Source organism: Pyrgilauda ruficollis, unplaced genomic scaffold (genome assembly GCF_017590135.1).
Source record: "Pyrgilauda ruficollis isolate IOZ18807 unplaced genomic scaffold, ASM1759013v1 scaffold175, whole genome shotgun sequence".
NCBI classification, from domain to species: Eukaryota; Metazoa; Chordata; class Aves; order Passeriformes; family Passeridae; genus Pyrgilauda; species Pyrgilauda ruficollis.
Window position 1 is genome coordinate 668,529 of NW_024516431.1, and position 25,992 is coordinate 694,520.

At 37.3% G+C, this 25,992-nt stretch overlaps 1 protein-coding gene across 8 annotated transcripts in view; it reads right to left on the reverse strand.

The window, feature by feature from the left end:
* The window catches only part of MARK1 (microtubule affinity regulating kinase 1), a 57,214-nt gene that overhangs the window by 24,236 nt on the left and 6,986 nt on the right, over positions 1-25,992 (reverse strand). For 4 of the 8 annotated variants that reach the window (XM_041464226.1, XM_041464224.1, XM_041464225.1 and 1 more), the window contains exons 2-7: positions 10,461-10,664; positions 9,832-9,885; positions 3,452-3,500; positions 2,266-2,331; positions 1,240-1,310; positions 191-247 (exon numbers count right to left, since the gene is read on the reverse strand). In XM_041464226.1, the coding sequence (XP_041320160.1) occupies positions 191-247; positions 1,240-1,310; positions 2,266-2,331; positions 3,452-3,500; positions 9,832-9,885; positions 10,461-10,664 (501 nt within the window). Of the gene's footprint in view, positions 1-190; positions 248-1,239; positions 1,311-2,265; positions 2,332-2,894; positions 3,027-3,451; positions 3,501-9,831; positions 9,886-10,460; positions 10,665-25,992 lie in introns of those variants that run through there. The other 4 variants (XR_005954846.1, XM_041464228.1, XM_041464227.1 and 1 more) reach the window with 4 other exon arrangements.

Genomic DNA, 25,992 nt, shown 5'->3' on the forward strand with positions numbered 1-25,992 from the left:
TCTTGTCTCTTCCCTGTTCCAAGAGGCAAGCTACATTATTTTTGCAATTCAGGAAATTGAGAATGAAATACAAGTGTTACTTCCTTCATTCACATGTTTGAGGCATTCACAGGCAGTGGCAAGGAGTATTATATAGAATGAAATTAAGTCTGTATGATAGGCAGCAAAAAGAAAAGAAGTAACAACCTACCTTAAGATCACGATGAACTATGCATTTTTGATGACAATACTGTACAGCAGATACAATCTGAAACACCAAGATGATCAGAGCAATATTTTATTTCAACTTCACTATAAATTTTTGCATATAATTTAGTCATTTTGTTTCCTGATATGATCCATTAGAATGTAAGAAATTAATAAATAAAGTGTTTAACTTAAAAAATATTCATCTAAGTTTCTTTCATTAAAGCTTAAATAGTAAAACTAGAAAATCCCTATAAGCAGCTCATTTTCCTACTAAAAAGAAGTTTTATGCATACCACTCAAGATAACTGGAGAACCATATTTTTAAAATGCAAATCACTCAACAGCAATAACTACTGAAAGAAAATTAATCCAGCTTTCAAGACAGTAGCCAGATACATCAGCTCAGATTTTATCTTCTAAAATATCAACTGCATATCTTTGCAATTCATTCCTAGCAGAACAATTCATTCAACATTTTCACATCTTTCACATATACAACAAAGAACAAGTCTGAATCAGCAAGTTAAGAGCAGGTTCTTTACATTAATTATGTAACTTAATTCTGAAAAATACCAAACTTGATATATTTATCTGATTAAAGCTTTTCCAAAACAACCACTAAAACCAGAGTAAGAAAAGGATTAAGATGAGAAAGTCTGTAATAAGACTATAAAAGCCTATTATAGAATAGCCTTCATACAAAACAGTGTGACATGACATGCTATCATATCAACATCTCTAGATACAACAGCTCTAAAATTCTAAAATATTCAGAAAAGGATTTAAACCTCAAGTGAGTCACAATAAAAAAAAGTGACTCTTAGGAACACTGACTAAAAGAAAATGTAGAACAATTTTACTATTTTTAGACAGTATAGAGGAAGCAAATATTTTTCTCTTCTGGGATTTTTTCCCACTGCAGCTTTAATAAGCATTATCAAAACAATTTCTGATTAAGTAAAAGAAGTTTGCTCATGCTCATGTCTGTCTGAAAGCAACATAAATAGAAACAACAACAACAAAAAAAGAATGGACACATTAATTTCATACCTGCCTGAATTTTGAACGAGCCTCTTTCTCTTTCATTCTTCCATGTGCAACTAGGTAGTCAAACACTTCTCCTGAGCATGACAAGGACATAACATCAGTATTTTTTTTTTTTACTATCATACACAATCAAAACATGCTTGAAAATAACACAGACCCCACAGTGCTCCCCTTTTTGAAGGGAAAGGAAATAGAAGCAACCAAGAAAAATTCCTTTTGACTTTTAGCATTGGATTTCATTCAGACAAGTAATAACTAAGAAGTAAAAATGGAACCCTTCATACTAAGACTTCTTCAATTTTTAAAATGACTTAACCACGGTGAAACAAACAGAATCAATCATGAAAACCAGTCATAATGTGCGTAAGACACATTGTGCATCAGGCAACTTATGCACCAGATTTGTTTTGCAAATCTCTAGTGGCTTCACTGAACGCTATTTACATGATTTGTGTTTATTCCCACTTATTATTTTCTTAATAAAGCTGCTCAAATGCCTTTCAGATCCTCATCTTTGCACTGTCTCACAGCAGCCTTTCCTAGCTGGTCACTGGCGCTGTGCTGGATTCTCTTCCCACATTCAAACATTTCCCATTCAGATGCTAAGCAGCTTCTCAAGCAGGCACTCACTATCCCTCTCACTATGAGCCTGCTGGTTCCCCTTCCTGTGTTACTGATTCCCATCCCCGGATCTGCCTCTTCAAGTGCTTTGGCACACATTTGTAAGATAAAATGAGGCACCAGTGCTTGCCTAAATATAGTGGATAAATAGGAGTCAAGAGTTTTTGCCAGAATCAGTGCCAGGTTTGAGGTTCTCCTGATACTGCAGCAGGAACCTCAGAATAGGAACTACCCTTGAGCACAAACTTAAGAGGCTGCTTAACAGAATCAAGAAATCCTGCCCTCAGAGGTCTGCTTGAACTGCTCTGAAGGCCAGATTGAAATAAACCCATTAAATCCACAAAGTGTTTTTAGGCATGTAACTGACATTTCAGTTTACCCTTAACGCACATTTCAGAATCCACTTACCCCCACTGGCATATTCCATTACCAAATACAACGTCTTTTCAGTCTCAATAACTTCAAATAATTTTACTGCAAGAAAAATGAATGAGAAAGAGATTGCAGCGAGGAGTAAAAGCACAGCACAAACAAACAATTATACTCATGGAATGAGTATAATTTATGGCCAGTGACAACACTAAATCATACAGAAACTTTATATCCTTTAGGTTAGCATTCTCTTGAGAGGGAAAAAGACCAAAAATTAATTTCTAAATAACAGTTGATAATAAAGCATATTAATTCACAATTTTCTCAGAAGTTTATGCACACTGTACAAATAAGTTCATGCTGAAATTAGTGTTTAGTTTGACACAGACTTAAGATTATATAAACCTCCCCTGTTTTGCTAGCAAACTGCTCACAGTCAGAAATCCAAGATTCTAACCGACTAAAAACCAAGTGGATACCAGAAATGTTAAGTCTGACTTTCCTCATATTGCAATATAACCACTCATTTAAAACAAACACACCCCACCACCACCCCCAAGAAAACAAAAAACGGCAGAAGCTATGAATGCTGAAAAAGCAACAAACAATTCAAGGGATGAGAAGGGAGTGCCTAGCATGTAATAACTTGTACACCTCATCCATACCTTGTATGCAACAAGCCCTCTGGCCAATTCAGGACCATTAACTGTCTCTGGAACAAGACTGTCCAGCCCTCCTCAGCCAGAATAATTGTCATCACAAAGTAGGGCCCTGAAGCTGTGGGGTAGGTGAAAGAACTAAAGCAGAAAGGGAAAATTACATACTTGGTAATTCTAATTTTCTGGAAATATTAGTCAGCAGGAGTATTTCCTAGACTGAACTAATGGAGTTCTGCTACTCTCACCTAAGAAACTCATGCTTTTGGGTCTCAAGAATAATTTCAACAGAAGAGGGGACTTGGGGTACTGGATAGACTGGAGAGTTCACATCTACTGTTTTTAAGGCTTTCCTGGACTGAGCAGTTGACCTCCTCTGAGCAAAACTCTTGATGCAAGCAGAGTCAATAAAAGAGGGGAGACAATGAAGCATTTACTGGATGCTTACTGTCCCTATTAGTTAAAAATAAAAAAGCTTAACAGCAGTACATTCAAATACAGCCAAATAGAGTAAAATGTAAACAGTATAATAGAAAAAAAAGTCTGCAGAAATGCAGGGCTCCTACCAATATTGGGATGATTCAGAATCTTCATTATTCGTACTTCTCGAAACAACTGTCAAGGAAGCAGGACAATTTCCTCAGAATGTGTTTGTTAGGGAAAAATTACACAAGATATGCAATTTTAAATTGCAAGAAAAAGACAGAAAAGGCCATAGAAAGTAGCATTAACATAAAATATAGACAAATATAGTGCAGTGAACTCCAGAAAACAAACTACATCATATGCATTAAAATAAATATAACGACTACAAATAACTACATACCAAAACCAGACTAATTTTTAAGCATTATCCAAACAGACACACTAAGTTGCACAGCTCTTTCTGGAGTTCCACATTGACCAACCCTACAGATTATTCACACAAGTATTCACTCTCTCTTTCATTTCTTTGGTGACTGACAAGCTCAGCCAACTACCCTGAACACATCAAAACTGTAGCTGCAAATACAAGATGCAGCTCTAGATAAAAGTCACACACATATATTCAAATGGAATAAGCTACCAGGAATTCTGACATCCTCCAAGTCCTGCTGCTCCACAGAGGTGAAGCAGGCCAATTCAGGACCATTAGCTGTCTCTGGAAGCAGGCAAGTTTGCTTTTCCCAAAACTACCAAATTTTACACTGGTCACAAGCAGCAGTGATGCCCCCTCTCTCCCCCTAGTCCTGAAGATTTATTGTTACTGAAAGTTTGCTGTATGACACTGAATCACATAATTATAAACAACTGGACAAACTTAAAGCTCTCAGTATATATACTTCACACAGACTTTTTTAACATAAACAAGAGGTTATTGGTCTTAAATTTCTACCATCCACAGCTTTATTAATTAGATGTGCATCAAGATTAACCTAGGAGCGCAAATGAAAGAAGGCAAATGAAAGAAATCAAAAATGCCTATGCAGTTTGGTGCTGCGTACCTGAGGTTGGCAATACTGATAGGCTTGCACTGTTTAACTGAACAGCATAGTCCCTATTTAATATCCTGCATACTCTTTGGTCCCTTACTGCACTAACGCAGGATGCTGAAATAAATGAAGAAATGCTCACTCTTCAGTGTAATGCTTAGACATTTTGGAAACATCTTTAGAAACATCTTACAGTCCTCCTTAGAGAGAAACTGGGCTCAACACATTAAGTGTGTTGTCGCTGTTTTGTTCCTCTCATGTTGCAGAGACATCTCTCCATCGACTTTCAAAATTAGTCCCATTTGATCAGATGCAACCATTGCAAAAGGGTACAGTGATGCAAGACAGAAACTGAACAGCCCCTCAAAGAGTAGCACTTTAGGGTATTTTATGTTTCTAAAATTCTGCATTAATTCTACAAGTTAAGACTACAGAGCAACATCTTATTGACACTCAGCTTTTGATAAAGTACAATTGCTACAGCTCAAGTAATAATATTACAGATGTATACTTGTATTGTTTAAGTATGTCACACTGGTTACTATGCATTTGCCTTATAACTGCCACTAAAACAATTTCAGAGGGAAGGAAAGCCTACAAAAGCATTTCTCTGAGCAAATATGAACAGATGCAGTTTACTTATGTCCAAAACACAAAGCAAGGGTATGTAATATTATGCACCAGAATTAACTTCAGCAAATTTCTTTTCCTCGTAAAATCAGCCATTCTTAAGGAAAATCACCACACCAGGATGTTCATTGTGAATTTGTTGTTTTTCTAAGTATTGGAATTTGTTGCACAAGAATAAATTTCTCAGCTAAATCAACATAAACTAATCAGAAGCTAATAAATCTAACAATGGATGGTACAGCATCAGAAGAGCTTCTAAGCAGGTATGTGGAAAATCAGTTCCTCTCCTAAAGACTGGAAAGATATTTCATAACTTAAGACTGGTCTGTGAGGTATATGTCATAATTGAATGCTGTTGTAAGAGGTACAGCAGTGAGCCTTCATACCTTCATAAACTGGATTAAAATGAGACTTCTATAGAAAATAACTTCAACCCTCACATTTTTATATTTAATGTAAACTACATGGGAATTGGGGAAAAAAAAAAAAGACGTGCATTATTCTATTCAATACTCTCACAAGATTTAGAAGTTTACTAATTGATTCAAGACTCTAATTGGTTCATGACTCAAATTGATTTTACAGTGATAAGAAATTCTGTTCCACAAGTATTTCTGAATAAAAGCCTTAACAATATTCGAGGACATGATTTTATATTGCAACTCTGCATGCCATGAAGCAATACTTTGAGATAAATCTCCTCCCCCATGCTTTCCCCATGCAGAAGCATGCTGGCTATTAACACCCGCAATGCCAAAAGTCATGTATTTACAAATATAAACACCTTTAAACAATAGCCACTACACCCCTCAATAACACTCAGGATACACCTCTTTGCATATAGAGGTATTTAAGCAAAAAGACCACAGTTATTTCCTACAAAGCCAAGTTAGTTAAACTTACAAAAATCTGGACAGAACAGTGATGTTTGTTCTCTGAGGACAAGGCAACCTGCTGCAGGATTATGATCTATTTTACTGACAAAAAACAGCATTTTCAGAATTCAGACACACCTGTATTTTCCTGAGCAGCAGTGTCCTTCTCTCTCAGAAGGTATAAGTGACTTATATTCCTGACTTATCTCTCACCACCCTACCACATATTTACAGGATCACTCTTCATTCTTAAAAAAGGCTACCATTCAAAAAAAGCTCTTGAACAAGCATCTCCTTGCTGGAAAAGTGCTGCAGCCTCAAAAGCATCACTTATAGAAAGAGACAGACAGCACTGTACTCTGTTTCTAAAATTTATAGTTAGGAAAAAACGACAAGACTTGAAAAATTGTTTCCCGTGCTTCCAGCTTAATTTTCCAAGGCACAAACTGTAGAAAGCAAAGATCTGCCACACCATTAACAACATTTCTACTTGCTGCCAGATTGATACCTATGTTTAAGATTTACTTTTTAAAGTTATAACAAACTGAAAATATTCAGTTAAGCAAGGCTTTGTCTTCTTTGAAAAATGTGCTTGAAAGCTGTTCTACTTTCTAAACTGCTACTGAGAAGGGATGTGGCAAAAGGAGCACAGCTCTCAATAGGTAACGCATTGAAATTGTTCCAAATCTTCCACACTACTTCTGTTCTGCTTTTCTCAACAACAGAAGGAACTTAAGTTAGAGGGTCCAAACATGTTTAAAGAATAAAAAGTTTGCTGACCCCTAGAAGGGGCATATGTGAAATAACCATTTCCTAATTAAACCTATTAATGAAAAAAAAAAGCACCTTCTGTTCCACTGGCAGTTTGCAGAAGAGTAACAGAATGCTGTTTCAGAAACATCCCTGGTAAAGCCAGTGGAAGACAAAATTTTCATGTAGCAAACATGAAAAATAGACTAGCTATTTTGATACAAATTTGTGTTATGACAAAACCAAAATACTTACATTTAGAAACAAATTACAGTAGTGACAGTGGAAAAAGCTAAATCAGTACAAGTTACTATCAAGACTGCAAGTCAACAATAAAGCCAGCTCTGCTCTAAACAGATGCTCACTGAGTACAGTGGTAACCTTATACCGAACAAACTGAAAACAAAATAGAAAGGCAGGACCCTTAATTCAACATAGGTTTTCTATTTAAAGAGGTAGAGGTCCTGGAGTCAGAAATACAAAGTAAGTTAAGACATTAACATAAGCTATCACATTGCATGGACAAGAAAGCAAAATTAAAAATTCACAAGGTCAGCTAACTTAAGCCATCAAATGTTAGGCCATGACACAAACTAATAACTCTGTCTGAAGTACCCTGTGCAATACAACAGGGCATGAAAACCACTGGTGAGCAGCTAGGAAGAAACGAAACACACTTTGCTTTTATACCCATGACTAACTACAGACCCAGCTTGTGTAGCACTTCCAGCAAGTGAAGTATGTGCTCAAATATTTCTGTTTACAAAACAGAATGGTGCATGCGAAGACACGATGACTCATTTCACTTAATTAGGTCAGTAGCAATTACTGTAGCAAAACTGACTTGCACTCAGTATCCTTCATACTTTGGTGAATGGAAAGGGGACGGTTTTATAAAAGACCCTACACCCAAGACAACCAGAAATTTGTCTTGTTTGATTAATAATAATCAGTAATGACTGATGATCTAAAAGTTTTGCTGAACTGCAAAACTTATCAGCTTTGAAGTTCTAGAGACCATCCCCTCAACCAGGAGAATTTAAATGGGTTCAAACTCAGGAGTGGCGTTTTTGAGCCAGTAACATACTCCACTGCCCTCTATAAATCTTCATTAGATAAGTGTCTGTTCCTTCAACACAATACTACTATCACTGCTTCCCATTCCCAACACTGCCTCTTGAAGAAAACAACCCAACCAGTTAAACAGCCCTTTGTACAGTATAAGGCTGATGACAAAATCATAAAACTTCACATTGCAGTGCTACTAAATAGTACAAAGAGACTCACAAACAAAATGTAATAGTTCAGTGCAGAAAGAAAAAAAGAGTGACTGATTTAATAAAACAGAACAAGAATTTTTATTATTTTACTAACAATCCACAAATGATCCACTAAAATACTAACAGAAATTATCTTAAGCATGCTAATGAACCACCCTCTCACTCTTATTTGCCTTTTATTTACAATTGCTTCAGTGACTGAAAAATTGTGCTTAAGTTTACTTAGGAGCTTTCAGGCAATCAGTATTCATTCACTCAGTCACAGCTAAAGACATATAAAGCTTCAAAACAAAGATTATTTTTTATGAAAACCATAATCAGTATTTTACAAATGAAAACACAATACCAACAAATTACCCAATTTTTCAATGTGAGCAGAAGATGCATGGAATCAATATACCTAGAAGTTACTGAAGAATGAAATTCCAGTTAAATTACTAAATTTAAATGTCTATCCTTAGTTCTGCTACAAGCTGCTTCTAACAGTACCTAACACTGTTTGACTTGTTGCCAGCTTCCCACTCAAAAAAACCAAATAACAGCCAATGTCCTATTGCATGAGTATTTTATGTACTATTTGTGCATTGTAACAGCATCTTTTGTATGCTATGGAAGACTTATTTATACTTGGAATGGTTCATTCAACTATTATCAAGTATTTTTCTATTAAATACAATTTAACATTAAAACTATTGTCCCAAAGCTGAGCTTTTCTCGCTTAGTTTTGAGGAAAGTTTTAACATATTTTAGCTTCTTATTGCTCAACAATGAGACAAACCCAGCCCTTCAAATGTGAACACCAAGCTAGCTAGGAAATAAGCTACATGAGCAGCACAGGATTTCCACAATATGCTCTGTCACACACTGACCCTGTGGGTCTCACTTCTTTAGCTCAAATACTAGCAAAGAGATTTGCTTAATACAGGATATAGGACTTAACAGCAAAGCTTCTGCATGGACTGCACAGCAGGTTGAATTAAAAAAAATCCAGAAGAACTCACACTCAAGTACTACAAAGGAGACATTAAAGCAAATAAAATATAAAACAGAAAAAAGAAAAAAAAAAGAAATTAAAGCAAAGCTGTTTATAACTCCCCATAACCAAAGTTACACAACAAAATAAATTGTAGCAGCAGCCAGAGATAAAAGCATAGCAATAAGCCCCTGGCCTCTTTCTCTCATTTCTACAGCTACAGACAACAGCAGTCTAGTATTTGTAAACAAAAAATACCCCAAATTTTTATAATTTACATCGTCCAGTAGGACAACACAATATTTCTGTGCTTTAGCCACAACAAAACATACACAGAGTTAAATAGTAAAAATCCAAACCAAACAAAAATCCCCAGGGTTTTGATAAAACCTTGATCACAGTGACTATGAAAGACTTCTGAATTTCCATCTACAGGCGTAAAGAACACTGTTTTGACTATATTCACTCATTTTGTCAATTCTGTGCACAAAAAGTTAATTGCCACAGGTCCCCCGAGTTCAGCAAATATTTTACTGAAGTCAAAAGACTATGAAGACAAATGTAGAAAAGCACAGTAAAGCAACAGAAGTTGGTACTGTAAGTCCACAAAAAAACCAATTAGTACATTAAAGAAAAAATCCAAGATGAATACCATCCTTTACAGCATTAAATCTTGCTTTAGCATGTAGACAAACTGACAAACCTAACTGAAAAGAAATGTTGCTGTTGACAAAGAGGAAAGCTAGAGGAGGAAGGAAGAGCAAAACAACAAAGCACAGGAACCACACAGAGTCACTGCCCTCAGACAAATGAATGTGCACATCATAGCAGGGAGACTACACTCTCCCAAGGTCACACACAAAAATGTTGTTTAGCAAGATAAGGGAATCAAATATTTCTGTCAAGTAAATAAAGGATCATGGTTCAACTGTTTACAGAATTTCAGATGTTATTGTCTATTCTTACCTTTTGCAGGCTAGTAGGATTTAGCTGGGTTTTATCTATTATTTTCACAGCAACCTTGGGACAAAAACAAAAAGCTATGAATTACAAAACTCAGAAGAAGTTTTGAACAAAACCATACTGCACCTCTGTGAGCAAGAACACAGATGCACCTCTAAAACATGCATGTGTGTCTACTTCTACACATTTCATCAAGTAAAATTCTCAAACCTATTAAGATTTACCAGCAGGAGCTTGGAACTTTGCCACCAAGGAATCACTTTTATACATCTGTCTGCATTTGGACTGAACAACATTATCTTGTTCAGGCCCTCCAAACATCAGATTTATCTATTAACAGATCACTAATATCAATGAAATTTGCCTGTCAATACATTTCTCTTCAGTTTTAGAAATGCTTGGGGATGAAAAGACACCTTCCCAGCCCCAAAATACCATTTGATGTAGAACAAACATTTTGATCCTTTCACCAAGAAGCTACATTTTAAAAAGCGTGTGGGTGGATAGGTGGAAACTCAGGCATGTCAGGTAACTTCTTCTATATCCTGAAACATCCTCTAGAAGAAATACTTATTAGAAAGATAGCCAAAGAAAACAAATCAGACTGTCAGTCTTTTCTTTTCAAGGTTTACCTCTCTTCCAGTAAGCACATGCCTTGCCAGCTTCACTTTGGCAAAATTTCCTTTTCCTATTGTTTTCAGTAAGCGATAATTTCCGATGTGAGGATGCTCTTCATTTGTGGATGTGATGGAGTTCCTGCATCGGGGGATGTTTTGTCTGCTACTTGACTTGATAGGTTGGATGTGTGGTTCAGTGTATCCATCCACAGAGGTGTGCTGCAAGGCAGACAAAATAGTTGGGACTTTAGCTACTTGGATTTTAGATAACTGAAACAAAATAGACCACAACTATAAAAAGATGTAAAGGGGAGTAATTTATTTAACTTTTACAATGTTACTGATAACTCTGGATGGCAGCCTAAGGAGAAAATGCTGCCTTTGGGCAGAGTTCACTATATGTCTCATGAAAAAGCCTGCAGAAAGATTTTACCAGCTCCAAAAGCAAAACTAGATACCTAGGAAATAATTTACAATCCATTACAGATTCTTTTAAACATGTCAAACCACACAGTATAGCTCTATGCTGCAGATAATTTTGTCTAATTATAATAAAATTTAGTCTTTTAAAAATACACTGTGCAAAATATATTTGTACCTTGGCATATTTGGAAACACGGGTTCACTCTTTTTTTGTTAACTTTCTTCAGTCAAATGACATTATTTTTTTTTGAGTAAACTTTGTTCCCCAAACATGTCTGAATCTTTTTAAGTTCTTGAACAAGTACCTAACTATCTACATCTTTATTTAAAAATAACTATTCTTTAAAACTCCGTGAGATCGCATGAAATATTTTAAATCTCTGAAGTCTGAAGAACTATAAGGAAGTTATTTTTAATGCATGCCAACACACCATCCCACATTAAATGCTAGTCACTGAAATCTGCTTCTGTACTCTAACTTCCAAGTATATAAGGGGCAAATTACAGATGGGGCTTGGAATTGTTCCAAGGAGAAACCAAAGCAAGGAAAAATGTCAAAGGAGTGCTAAGTGTTTCAGTATTTCAAATACTTTCTAAGAGTGGCAGATGGGTACAAATGTTTAACAGACAAAATTTAGCTTCCAATCTTTTAAGTTACAGACTTTGAAAGCTGGCAAATACTGGAGGTAGAAAGAATATCTTCCCAGAGCAGTTTTTAGATTTGTAGCAGAAAGGCATACTTACTCTCAGCTAAGCATAAAGCACCAACAGACACCTGAATAGTTTCCCATTACTGACTGCCTCAATTAAAAAGTGGGTATCTTTGCACAGAGCACTAACAAGCCTGTTCCTAGATCCTTGACCTTAAGCTGAAAGCAGTCTGAGGGTAGCTGGAATTTTGCTGCTTCTCCCAATACCCAACCTAATGCTGGGCTGTGCTGATCTCATCCATCATTCTGTATGGAATTCTTTTCATACACAACCAGAATTTAAAGCAGTACTTCCAGCTTCAGTCTGCATTTGTTGGAGACTGAAGTCAATCCCCTGTAAACACAGGCTTACAGGCAGTCCCAATGAACCAGGCAAGATTATTTCAGGACATAAGCAGTAGTGGAATTGGGGAAAGTAGCAAACAGCTGCAACACAACTGGAAAAAAGAAGGAGTATACCACAACCAGAATGTTCTTCCCAAATGTAGCACAATCCTGCTTACATCACCTCCAGCATTATTAATTATTCACTACAGCCAAGAGAACAGCCCTAAATATAATTTTGTTTGTCTTTTCTTTGCATGAGTCCTTCTGCAAAATACTACTGTACTCCCACTGCTAAACTGTTTTCCAAATTACTGGAGAACCAAGCAAGCCAGGCATCTTTAGATTCTGTATAGCAGACAAATTTATTCAGCTGTGAAATAACACGCTAGTAATAATATTTATTCTTTAGAAGCACAACATTAAAATATTTTCTGTGGACTTTGAAAAAGAAGATCAGAAGGGGAGCTCCAGACAAAAAAGGCTTTGAAACATTCCTTCAGCACTGGACACTAGCCCCACATGATAAACCACAGCCCAAACAAAAGTCTCCCCTAAAAATACACCCTGCAAAATCAGTATCTGTGTGGCCTTAACAATGAATACTTCAGCTGTACTTGGAACCCCACCCAGGGCTACAGCACTGTGCTACACAAGCTAGTTTTAGAAGTCTTTGAGCCTCTTTACTCACTGAATTAGATCTTCACTACAGGAAATACAATGCCTACCAGAAGCATTAGCAATCCTAATATCAGTTGCCATTCATATGCTTCACAGCATTAGACTACTCCCAGCAGATACCTGAAGGGATCTCTTTGACAAACAGTTGGATAGACTCAACCAATGCCATGAGCAAAGAGGAAGATGCCTTCACAGAATAGCTCATTTCAATGCAGACTGAGCAGGGAAAGCATTATTTAAAAAAAATGACAGTATAACAGTACCAAACCTGAAGAGAAAAAAGAGTAACAAGGTTCATGGTCATGATCATTCTGGATTTTGGTCTTTTTGTGACAGAAAAACTAAGCCACTCTGGATGGCTCCTAATTATTCCTTCTCAAACAGATTCTCGTCAGAGTCAACCAACTATTCTCTGCAGCTATGCCCAAGGATGACAGAAATCATGCATAAAGAAGGTCAAATTTCTTGGTTTGTGAGCCATACATAACTAAATATATACAATTTCTGAATTTGAACAGCACTGAATGAAATTAAAATTTTTCTTGCAACAGGCCTTTTTTCTGCATATAAACAGCTTGCTATTGCTAGAATGTAAGGAATTTAAGGAATTTAAGGTATAAACTTATCAACTTCCAGAAATCAACATTCAGTGAAATTGAAACAAAAGATTAAGTTGAAAAAAAAATTAAAACCAAGGTCAAATAACAGTATCTCAGAGATTATTTCCAAAGAATACTAAAGCTGAATTTCACAGAAGTACGCAACAGCCACACTGTCTAGAAGGCCAGGCTACATAGTTTTCAGATCCTTCTGGTCCATTACAATACATTCATTCATTATGCATCAGCTACTATGTGGCCATTTAAAATGCCATTTCAGTAGAGCAATCCACATTCTGAGAAATTTTTTGAGGGTGCTGGAAACAAAGGGGCTGTGAAAAACAACACTCTCCTTGAAGTTTACTGTCATCCAAAAACAATTCCAGTCAACAAGCTGGATTTCCCACACAGGATTTTAATTAGTCTGATTTTATTTACATATATATATATATATATATATATATATATATATATATATAAATGTAGTGGGAAACACTACCTTACTAGTACATCATAAACATGATTCAATATATTCAATTTATGTCAGTGTAAAATCAAGTCTCTAGAAATAAACACAAAATTAGATGTTTCTCAGGGTGAAGCAGTAACAAGCTTAGAGCTGAAACAGTTTACTAGGGTATTTAGGTATTTTGCACAGTAGTCCAAAAGAAGAAAACTCATGCAAAACAAAATCCACCTTTTCAGGAATCTCAAAAAAGTATTTCTAACATTCAATTTTAAATTGCAACAGAAGAGAGCTCGATTAACACTTATTGCTCCATACTAGGTCTGCTTCTGACATATTCCACCAGAGTTGTTATAGAAAGCCAAGGGCAGTAAGACCACAAGCAAGTTAATCTGATCCATTGCTTCTCGAAGCTATAATTTTCTTTATTTACCCAAGGTAACTTTGCCAAAGCAAGATGACCTGATGGCCACACCATCTTTAAGAAAGTGCAGAAGAACTAACCCCACCAAGCAGGTACAATGTGTGAGTTTCACTGCTTTACAAATCCAGCATCCTTTAGCCACTTACTAGCCACTGGAGTAGTACTTTCAGGGATTATACACTGTAATCAAACTCACAACATCATCTATATTAAGCGCTGCTACAGCTTGGTCTTAAAGATTCCCCCAAACCATTCCAGTCACCAATCCACAAAGCCTTTCTCATTCAAACAACACTGAAGGCCTCAATAGTCTTTCATAGTAAGAGGGTAATTTCCACACATCAATCTGCCTACAAACACATTTCACTTGATTAAACAAGCCTCTTAGTCCTGAATTTCCCCATCTTGATTTATCACAAGGCAAATTCCTTGGTAGAGCCAGCCCATGCAAGCAAAGTCTGCACATGCAGTTCTACAAAAGGCAAATTATCACACTTTTCTCACTCAGTATTTTCTATACTGTCTTGGACATAAGTATCTTGCAGACAATTTTTATATTCGTAACTCCTACCATTTCCAAGCATGTGCCATACACATGAGCATTTTTCAAAATAGCTAGCCCAGACAGAGGGTATCTGAAGGGTTGAGAAGACAGTCTTCTAAATAGCTCTGATCTGCAACAGTTTTGCTCTTAATATATGTATACTATAGGGGGAAACATTCCCCCTAGGAATCATGTTTGTACAACACAAACATGATTCCTGTAATTCAGTTTATGTCAATATAAAATAAAGTCTCCAGAAATAAACACATAAAATTAAATGTTTCTTAAAATACAATGCTGGGAAAAGAAAGGGGACAGAGGTGTGAAATACTGTCCTGGATGTCCAGCTGCTGTCTTGTTGCTCTCTGTCACTAGTCCTAAGGACCTAGGAGCTTCTAGCAAGCCACCTCAACAAAGATTTTTGCTGAAGCATCAAACTGAACAGAAAGAGTCCAATTTTTTGAAAGCTCTTGGTGAAGCTCAAAGTAGAAACCATCAGAGATGTTCAGATGAGCTCGTTCTGCATTACGTGTCAAGAGCATGCTGGTGGTACAGGTATGATGCAAACTGCACACGATTATAGGACCTGATCCCCACTTAGGGGCAGAAGAAGAAGGGGATTTCCTCCTCTTCCAGGTAAGCCTCACATCTGCACAAAACCACATCTTACTCCTGCCACAAGTATCTATCACATCATACTACAGTTCCTAAACCACCTCTGCTCTAATAGAGCACTATCTAATTTTTCTTAGACAAGTGAAGAAGTGCTTTGGAAGGGCCAATTTAAAAGACTGAATGTATGTACACATGATTTTTTTCATAATTTCTTAACAGCAATTAAATGCATACTAGATTGTAAATGCATGATAAAAACTTTCCTATTTAAAAAACCCACCAAAATGCAAAGCAACCAAACTTCCCCACTCAAAGAGGGGATAGTATGCAGGACTAAGGTAAGAAAAACCAAAGCAACAATGGCAGAGTGAGGAAAGAAGTAGTTACAGTTTTTATATCAGATACCAAGATCAGTGCAATGCAGACAAAGAAGAGAATCAGACAAATCTGTGACAGAACGTAGAATGTACCCATCCCCTGTGCCTCCTCATGCACACTTTCAAAAAGTGCAAAAAGGAAACAATCAAACATGTGCATCCTTCTCTTTAGATCACTTGCATAATATGTAAAAATGCCAGACATGATCATCTAGAATAGCTTGAGTCTATCTAAGATAAAATAATGTGAAGAAAGCTGGCCCGAGTCAAGCATACACAAACATTTCATTAATTGATGCTGCAACTCTGAAAAACATTTTATAAAAAACTTCTTTAATAATGTCAAACTATACAGCAACAAGAGACAAAATAAACAAAATAACTTCCTCATTTTATTTTTGCATCTCTTTCTTTTTCGTCCCAGTTGTAATATTGTGTATCTCACAAAAACATCTTCAATGGTAACAGGAAAACATTTCTACTACAAGCCGAAATAAAATCTCCCAATGCTAATAGACAAATAGTGTTCCCTTCCCAAAAGCAGGCATGTACACGGGTGACAGGTAAATTTATGCTGAGCATTGAGTAAACCTTAATCTGTGCTTGCTACTATGGTATCTAAGCCCCATGGAAGTTTTGCCTTGTTTTTTTTTTTGTTTTGTTTTTTTTTATTTTTTTTTTTGTTTGTTTTTGTTTTTGTTTTGTTTTTTGTTTGTCTTTTAAGTGCTCAACATATGTGAGACATACAGAAATAAGTTTGCCAATTTTGAGACAGAATTGTTTTTCTCATCTCAAGCTACACAGGATGCAATGTTTACAGCTCTGTACTTGAAGCAATCTAGGAAAGAAAACAGTGCAGAACAAGACACAGCTAATAGGAGTTTCAGAAGTTCATATTAAAGGATCTTTAGAATAATTCTCATTTTCATGTGGTTACACCAACCTGTATTAATCCTGTGCATGATACAGTATGCTCATTCCCTTTTTTAATAAACACTGCAGTAACATCATATGGAAGGGTGGAGTTCATTATCACATGGAATTACAGATCCTTTTTATTTGATAGATAAAAAACCCTTAGAAATGTGCAGGGCCAACCCCAAGATGACAGCCAAAGCATTTCAGAAAAACAAATACCTCCATAGCATGAAATCAGGTCTTGTAACCTGAACTCACCTAACATGTTTCCTCCTCTCCCTGGGCCTGAAGCCCTCAGCCTGGCCAGGCGTACAGGTGCAGCAGAACAGGACCTTCCTGCCTTTGTTCCATTTCACTCAGAATTGGCACAGTTATTTCAACCTGGCACTTTCCTTCCTGACTCATCCCAAACACACAAACAAGATTTTCCAGGGCTAATTCAGGACAGTCACCCCATATCATTTCCATTAATTGCTAGGACAAAACCGAACCCTCCCTTGTAGCTCCATGAAAACTGAGACAAGCCAGCTAAAAGCTGCTGCAGTAAACCGCAGGTGGAACCAACATGAGAGGGAAAAAAACGGATAAAGTTTTTGTAAAATCCTCTTGTTTAATCATTTTTCTTATTTGGTACAGTACTAAAAACTACCATCTGCCCTATCAAGCAAAAGAGTAAAACATTTTCTATCTTGTCAAAATAAAATGTCAAATGTCCCTCACCCATGAAACCTAACACAAAACTGTTTTCTTGAAGGAAAGCACTCATGGGAAGGAAGGAACAAAACTATTCCTGCAGCCTCCTGGACACATCTAAACACAGCCCTTCACACACAAGAGCTCTTTCAACATTTCTTGTCAGCCATTGCTCTTTCCTCAGGAAGTGAACAGTTTAACCACGCCAATCTTTTTTGCCTTATTAATGAGATCTTCAAACCTGCCAGCATAGAGCTCCCAGTAAGCATTCCCATCCCTTCCAGGACATCCTGCCAGCACTTTGAGGCACAGGCAGCTGCAGGGCACTACTGATTCTGAATGCCACAGCACCCACAGTTTGCTCAAAAATCCCCTGTGAAACAAAAAGAAAACTAAATGCAAATGTTGGTTGTTAATTGAACCAACCAAACAAGAACAGAAACACACCCAGAAAGCGAAACTTCCGGCTAAGGAAACTGGCAGGAGTTTTTATTGCACTTAAAAATGATGCAGCCAGGTCATTTTTCAAATGGCCTGATGAAAGGCAAAAAAAGGGAGACATGAAATAACCTACAGTTCAGGATCATGTCAAGCACATGGAGCTCCTCAAGCATTTGCAAGGCTCAAGAAGTAGAAAATGCTTTAATATCCAACTTCAAAACTGAGAGGAAACGGCTGTTTCTACAGTCTAGAGACTGCAATCTTGAAACCTGAGGCTTGCCTCCAGACGAGGAAAACAGCAGCAGGAGGCAAGGTTTACTCACAAAAGAGCGACCAGATTAGAGTGTGAAGCATGTCTGACACTCACGATCAAACAAGCGCTCTTCTGGGTCAGCTGACGTTTTCCTACAGAAGGAAAGGATACAGCAGCTAATTGGGACCAGGCTGTGAACTGCAACTCATTCTTCCTCTCAAAGTTTATGAAATGAGCATTTTTTCCTTATCCATTGCATACCTACTCTGGATGAGTCTGCACATGGCACAACAGCTACTGAAGCTGCCCCAAAACTGCTCCCATGCCCACACATGCACCTACAACCTCACTACTGCTGGAGCAGCAGGACATATGGACAGCACAGGCAGCTGAGCCAGAGAAACCCTCGTAACTCTACTGTCAGGGTCACCTTCAGCTCCCTGAGCACAGGCACCCCCTGACACCTCCCCAGCAGCAGCACAGGTACAAGGACAAAAGGGCAACACCCAGCACTGGGAAGACAGGATCACATCAGCTCTATGTTAAACTCTCATGGAACTGTGCTATCAGGACAGGAACATGGAAAAGAAAATTGATCACACTACTTTTCTTGATAATACAAAGGCAAACTAACACCAGTAGTGAAACTTTAACTAGGAGATACTTATTCCCATTCCACAACAAGGCAAAAACATGCAAGGACTCAGAAAAGAACCAAAACCAACACAACAACAACAACCCCCCAAAACACAAGAAGTCCCCAATCAACAAAAACAATCCCATAAACAAGGCTTGCTTACTCATGTTGTTTACCCTCAGAAGAGCACACAATGCGAGCTCAAGAAGCTCCCCTTTAGGGCTGACATGAGTGGCAAAGGAGCACCCCAACATTTTGCTACACAAAAGAGAAAGTTCCTCCTTCAGCAAGCTGGACAGTATTTCTAAAGTCTTCATATACCCATTACCGCATTCATTCAGTAGATCCAATGACGAATTCATCAAGACAGATCATCATCTCATTTTGAAGACTATCTTACCTCAAGGTCTTATTAACTTCCTGAAGTAAAGACAGCTTCTCAAAAGTGAAGCGATGACTAATTAAAATATCTAACCTGATAGCAGTAGATACTAATTGATGCACACATGTCCTAGAAAGAAACCATCTCAGGCAATACAGGACTCTGGAATGTTCAAGGATCACATTAAGCTCTGTTTCAAATGCCATTACGCAATGTTCAGCGTGATTTTCCCATATTCTCTTGATGTTGTCCTTTTAGGGATCTTGGAAGTGTAATCTAAAGAATATAGAGACTCATCTTAACAATTCCCTTCATACAATATAGTACATACAAAATAAATATAACTAGAAGTAATTCTCAAAATTAACTTGTTGCCTAGACAGAAGAGGGGAATAAAAGAAAGCATGGATCTACAGCAGATTAACAAAGCCTATCTCAAGCCCTTTCACAGAGCCTTCAAAGAAGGGGCAGGGAATCCTTCCTGACTTGAAGAGCACTTTCATGGCCTCTTACACTGGAGCCTAGCAGTTTAGTTTCTCCATCTCCAAGGCTTGATAATATGTGCTGGTCCATCACTCTGCAGCCAAGGACTTGTCAGTAACATGTCTTGCCTCAGAAGACTGAGCTGCAGAGGGTATAATGGACCTCATCTGTCAAGGACAAACAGTTTTCATATTTAAGCCAGAATCTTATCAGACCCACCATTCTGCAGACTTTTTTTCTTCATAAACACAAGGCTGACTCTGAGGAGCAACACATACTTTCACAAAAGAAAATCAGAATACCTTCCTAAGAGGAGGAAGCACCTTAGCTGGCATGGACAGCAACCCTGCACCCAAGCAGCATTTGGTTACGAGAGTTTTGTCTCCTGAGAACAGGCTAACAGAGCATGACCTGATGGTGGGAGATGCAGATAAAGTTATAAGGACACCACTAAACTTAGTTTATGCTTTCAGAAGACCACCTATGTTTTACAGCACAGCAAGATTATGAATGTATCCAAGTCAACTGGTTGCGACATGGTGAACTCAAACCACCAAAATGAACAGTGTCTTCTGCTGAGTGCTCTCTACCTTGTTTTTCACTTAAGTGTTAATTAACAGATCAAATAAAATGTCCTCAGTTGAGCAATAGTAATTATTTGCCTTTCTCTGGATAATGCTATACCACATTCCAACTTAGCAAATATATTCCCAGCCTTGCACAGATTTATGCTTAACTTTAAGCTGTCCAAACAGCATCCAGCACTTGGACCTATCTTATGATCAAAGAGGGCATGTCTCACAGAGCTCAGACTACAATATCCACAGAGCCCCTTGTGCAACCACCCTGTTTTAACCTTTGGGCTTCAATTATTCATGATTACAAACTACTGCAATGTAGCATTCCAGAACTACATGCAACTAGGAAGCTAAATTTATATATGGAAAAAAGCAAACAGCAGCAATATTCCTCAAAGATTTTGCAAAGTATGTAAAAGAGCTAGAAAAAAAGAACACATTTCTTTAGCTGTTTTACACTGGAAGACACAGTGATACAGTAGATAATGAATGCTGATAACCACACACATACAGCACACAGATGTCAATGTGCTGAATTCAAACCATGGACAGAAATCACACATGAGTGTAACTGAGATGTAAAAACCAAGTACAAGGAAAAGAATGAACAAAACAAATTTAATAGACCATGTAACATAATTTGGCTAAGGAAGAAAAAAAAAATCACAGGATGCAAAGGAAATATTAAAACCAGCTGATACTGCATTTACCTAGACCATTGAAACAACCATTTAGGAAAATGTGGAAGAAATAATGTACACACATATATAGGTAATTCTTAATAAAACAAGCCAGGTAATCTGTGATTAGAGGTTTGAACAAATCTAGTATGTATTCAAAATGAATACAGTATTAAAATAAGCAGCCAATCCAACAGTAAGAGATAAGATGTATGACCTTCTCTACAGTCCTTGACAATCTGTGGGTGAGGAACCCCAGATCCCCAGCTATGGGCTTTACACAGGAGCCCAGACTGCAGGCTGTAAAAACTGGGCATTTCAGACTTCTTCATCTACATGGTGAGACATCAAATAACCAGTAGCAGCAACAGCAGCCTTCAGCCCACCATTAGCAGGGGCAACTCTCAATTCTGTCCAGAGCTGGACGTCAAAACAGTTTGGATAATACTAGAGCAGCATGCCTAGAAATCCCCAGCTGAAGTGCCTTACTGAATCAGATGCTGTCTCATATTAAAACAGGAACTAATTTGATTCAGTCCCAAGGAAGGGAAAGTCATAAAAGTAGAGGAAGTCATGGGGACCTGAAGGCAATGTCACAGGTGATGGGGATCATACCAACCTCCCTACTGGAAACCGGGAATTTGTCCCCAAACCTTAAAGGAAAATCACCTCTAAGCAGTTTTCAAATGGACACAACTGAATTTTTTCAGGTCTTAGGATGAGCTCCAGCAATGTTTTGTTCTGTCTTCCACCACCAATGTGCCAAAGGTCCTTTTTCCACCCACAGTGCTAAAATGCTCCTTGCCTCTAAAAGATGAGAAAAGCCACATGATGGTAGAAGAGATGACCACATACCCTTTATGCAGCATTGCAACCTCCGAATTATCACAGGCTCGCTGGGAACTCTATTTTTTCTTTAAATTTACCAAACTAACTAGAATGCTCCCAACCTCTGAGGATGACAACTATTGTGTTAAATATTTTTCTCTTTCAACCAACAGTTAAAGAATCTACTCATTTTCTACTGCCGTCCTATGACCCAACGGGTGACCTGAAATCAGGCAGTTTTGGAGAAAGGGTAGAAGACATCTGGAGGTATACATAACTTCAATATATATATATATACACACACACACATATATATACACACGTATGTGTGTGTGTATAACCCCAGGCAATAAACTTGACAGTTCACAGTACCCAGTCTGCTTTTTTCTTTTCCTGTGTCACTTGTTGAGTTTAATCTTCAGTTAAATCAAGACCATGTTAGGAAAATGACTGATACACCATTAACACTTCACTTGATCATAACTCCAATCTAATACTCAAGTGCTGTATTTAATTCAGCTTCTTCAGTGAGAAATTATTTTCTGAATGTAATGAAAACAAACAGATGGATAGAGGAGTCCACTTTGTCTATTCTACATCACTCCAGAAGGCTTGATGCCTCTCACTTGAAAATAATTTTATTGAAACGTAATGTTACACACCACTAGGAAATTAATTTAATGAGTAACAGAAGAGGCTTGTACACAATACCAAAATACAAAGTTTTACAAAAGGTCACACAAAAAACTAATAATAACAACAGTAATAATAGCAGCAGCAATAATAATGTTATCTTGTACTATTTAGGAAACATCAAACTTGACTTTTATATGAATGCTATACTTCAGCAAGCACTGGATGAGCAAGAATCTTTCTTAAAAAGGACCTTTAAATGCAATTTAATCAGTCTACTTTGCACAGGCTGTGGAATTAGATTTCCCTTAGCCTGACTACAAACACTGCTGGAGGCATACATTCTCTGATAATAATAATGTCTTCCACTGACTAATTCCAGCATCTATATTAGCTCAACCCTCATTGCTCATACCAGGCTTGAGGATAAGATTTCACTGGACTCTTCAGTAGACGGAGCAAGAGTTATACTGCGGAAAGCTTTCCTAAATTTTCTTTGTTCATGTGCATCTTATGACTATCACTGGAAGAAAGAAGTCTAAAAAGCAGCCAGACTTTTTCATTTAATATCAAATTAAGAAAAACAAGTTTGAAAAGCTATTACACATAGGTATGTCTGATAAAGACTACTCAGAACAGTATTATTAATATTTTCTGTATCCATTTCATTGCACTGAATGATTAAAAGTGCTATTCCTTTGGGAGTCTGATCTTGAGGAAAAAATACTCTTTTAGTCCTCCAACAAGTAAAGACATTCTTTGATTTTTTTTTTTTTAACCACCAGTAGACTGTCCTTACTATAATGGCAGGGGGATGAAAATCAGATTACTATTGGAAAAAAAATTACTAAATAAAACCCCAAATGCTTTAAAGAATTATACTACCTAGAATCAATATTATCTGGAACAAGATATGAGTAAATACATTATACATGTAATCCATTTGTGGAAAACAACCATATCCCCTCTAAGAGCTCAATGCAGCATTTCACAGACTAAGGTAATTTCCATGGCAAAAACAAGACTCCTGTTAACACATAAGATTCTCTGAATTTCTGAGCTGTGCCTCTACTTATTTTAAGTGAAGACAAACATCTAAGAAGTAGAAAGATACTTACATATGACTGAAGCCAAGCATGCACTCTCAAAAGGAATTTCAGATATTTATTGTTTAAGCACAGGTAATTTACACTGCTGCTACACAGCCTGCAGTACATCCTACCCTCCCGTTCTCCAGCTCTGCAGCTCTCACCCATTAAAAATTCCTCACGTATCTGAGCGTAGGGAGAGAATCTCCAGGAAAACGTGATAAAATTGTATGTCCTGTCTAAGTAATCACTATGAAGCTTTGGTTACTCTCTGCTGTTATCTGAGAGAAGAAAGCCCAGCCCAGTAACTTTACCAGGGTAGAGGGAAGGAAAGGGAAAAAAAGAGGAAAATATGGTCTAACTGATAAATATTTCAATTAGTAATAATAATTTCTGCTAATATTTGAAAGAGCCCCCAACACAGAAACAGGTTTTCCCAGTCCACCAACAGCAAAGAATTTTTCCACTCCCTTTAGCTTTACAACTCAGATTATTCCCACATTAAAATGCTCCCTGGGATTCATACAGAAGGGTATTACTTGAAGGATAAACAGGTGCTACAACTACATGGCTTTTATAAAGCTTTGTATTGGGTTTGCTTATGTCATTAAATGAGCAAAACTGGAAAAGGTCCCAGAAAGAGTGAAGGAAGCTGGCAATGAGTATGCCAAGCTCCAGCACAAAAGCACATTAGTAAGCAAAATGGAGGAGAAACCAAGAGGTGGGGGGGAGCCAGAATGTGAGCTTATAACAAATTGCAGGGATCTAATGGCCAGCAAATTAATCAACAGTCAATTGCAATCTTGGAAAGTTAGATTTTGGATATATAAGGATAAAGCTGATGTGATGGCAAGTTATACACTAGCACCAGATTTAAAATTAAATTGGTCACATTTTTGAGGGACTAAATAAAAGAAATTATCTATGTGACAACCTTAAGATTAAAAATAAATGGCCTTTTCCCTTCTGAAAAAAAAGGCTGCTTGAAGACAAGTAAAAGATGTTTTATTTTTCTATTACTTTCTTCTTGAGAACTGAGTTAAGATGAGAAAGATAAGAACCAACAATGGGAAGGGAGGATTCCAGGAGGAAACCTTCCAGGAGAGCTTAAAATAGTACTCTACCCCAGTGACTAAGGCTGAACCTCTGCTTACAAGGAGGTGTGTGTTTTACTGCACCGTGAGTGAGGCGTGGGCCTCCTACAGAAGCACAGCAGAGGCACTACAGGTTTTACCACAAGTTTCACCTTAGGCAAGGGCCTTTCCAGCAAGTCCTGCTACTATCCAAATCTTATCTATTTTCTTCAACCACATCTGTCTAATGAAAGACAACTTCTCTCTAACAACCTTGCCTAATTCTGTGTCTGCTTAAGATTTTAAAAGTTATCATGCACTACTTTACTTTATAATACAAAAGCAATTAGACTTTGTCACCAGTAATATTATTATCTGCTTTTGCAAAAGACTGCCATGGGCTATCCTGTAACTCTGTATGTTCACCTATATGAACACTGATGTTCTACACAAGTGCTTTCGTCAGAGGTGAAGTAAAGTTCTGTCGTATTATTCAACATATCACAACCATATATGTTTAAAATATGGTTCTGCAACTCAGCTGGACAAAACTCCTTATGTCAGATCACTTGAAATACATATTAAGTTTGGACATAATTTTCTTCTTTGATTAAAATTCTGCTACTTTTGTGAATTCCAGAAGTGTTTAAACAAAAACCAGGATAATTGTTCTGCCTCTTCCCAGCACATCAGTAGGGTCACAGTGAACAAGGCAGAGGCTGCCCCGAAGTCACAAACCTGATTCATTGTGACCTCACTAAAACTCCATTACGTGCAACAACCCTTACTTCAGAAATCATTATGGCTGTGATACACATATCAGTGTGTGGCCATTCAATGCTCTTTTAGGTTGGGTATACATCTTGGACATATAAACAATTACTTCGGCTAAAGCTTACTGTAAGAGTCCGCTTTCTGAAGAAGGCAAATGTGAAGAAAAAGAATCCTTTTCTTCATGACACATTGTGTTCCTGTATTTTATATTTAGGTCTCTGTAACAATCATACACTTTTATAAAACATTGCTAACTGAAATAGTTTACACACAAATGGACAGAAGCCATTGGTACTGAGCACTTAAATCTTGAACAGCCATGAAGGGTTCTCTACAAAAGTCATCTTAATTGTAAGGTACATTCATGCCAACCAAACAAGTGGAGTGCAGACCACTTCTCATTTTGACTTCACAGCCTACACCTAAGTGTCCCACAAGCATAGGAACAGCAAGATAAAAAAAGGAAAATTACTTTTTCCTGAAACCATATGCAACAGCAAAACAGGAGAGCTTGAAAACCCACAAACACATTCACTCCAGCAAGACAGCCTGCTTTCCACAAGGATTTAAGCAATGTGAAGTGACTGTTCATCAGCTGTCCTGATAAGATGGAGAATTGCAGAATAACATAAAGATCTTTCACTTTACAGAGATGCCAAATAAACCCGTGCTTTTGGGTTTCACATAAATACAGCTATTGATCAATCATTAGACACTAAGCTGTGGAAGTATTCCATGAGCATGTCTGGTTCATCACTTTTAAGGTTAACTGCAGCCCAGCTGAATTTAACTATGCAAGCACCCTCCTACAGCTGTGAATATACGTCTCTCAGCAGAAGTTACTGTTTTCTTTGAAAGCATACAAAAAGAAATCCCTGAAAAAAAGGCTTATGTCAAAAAAAAACAAAACAAAACAAAAAACC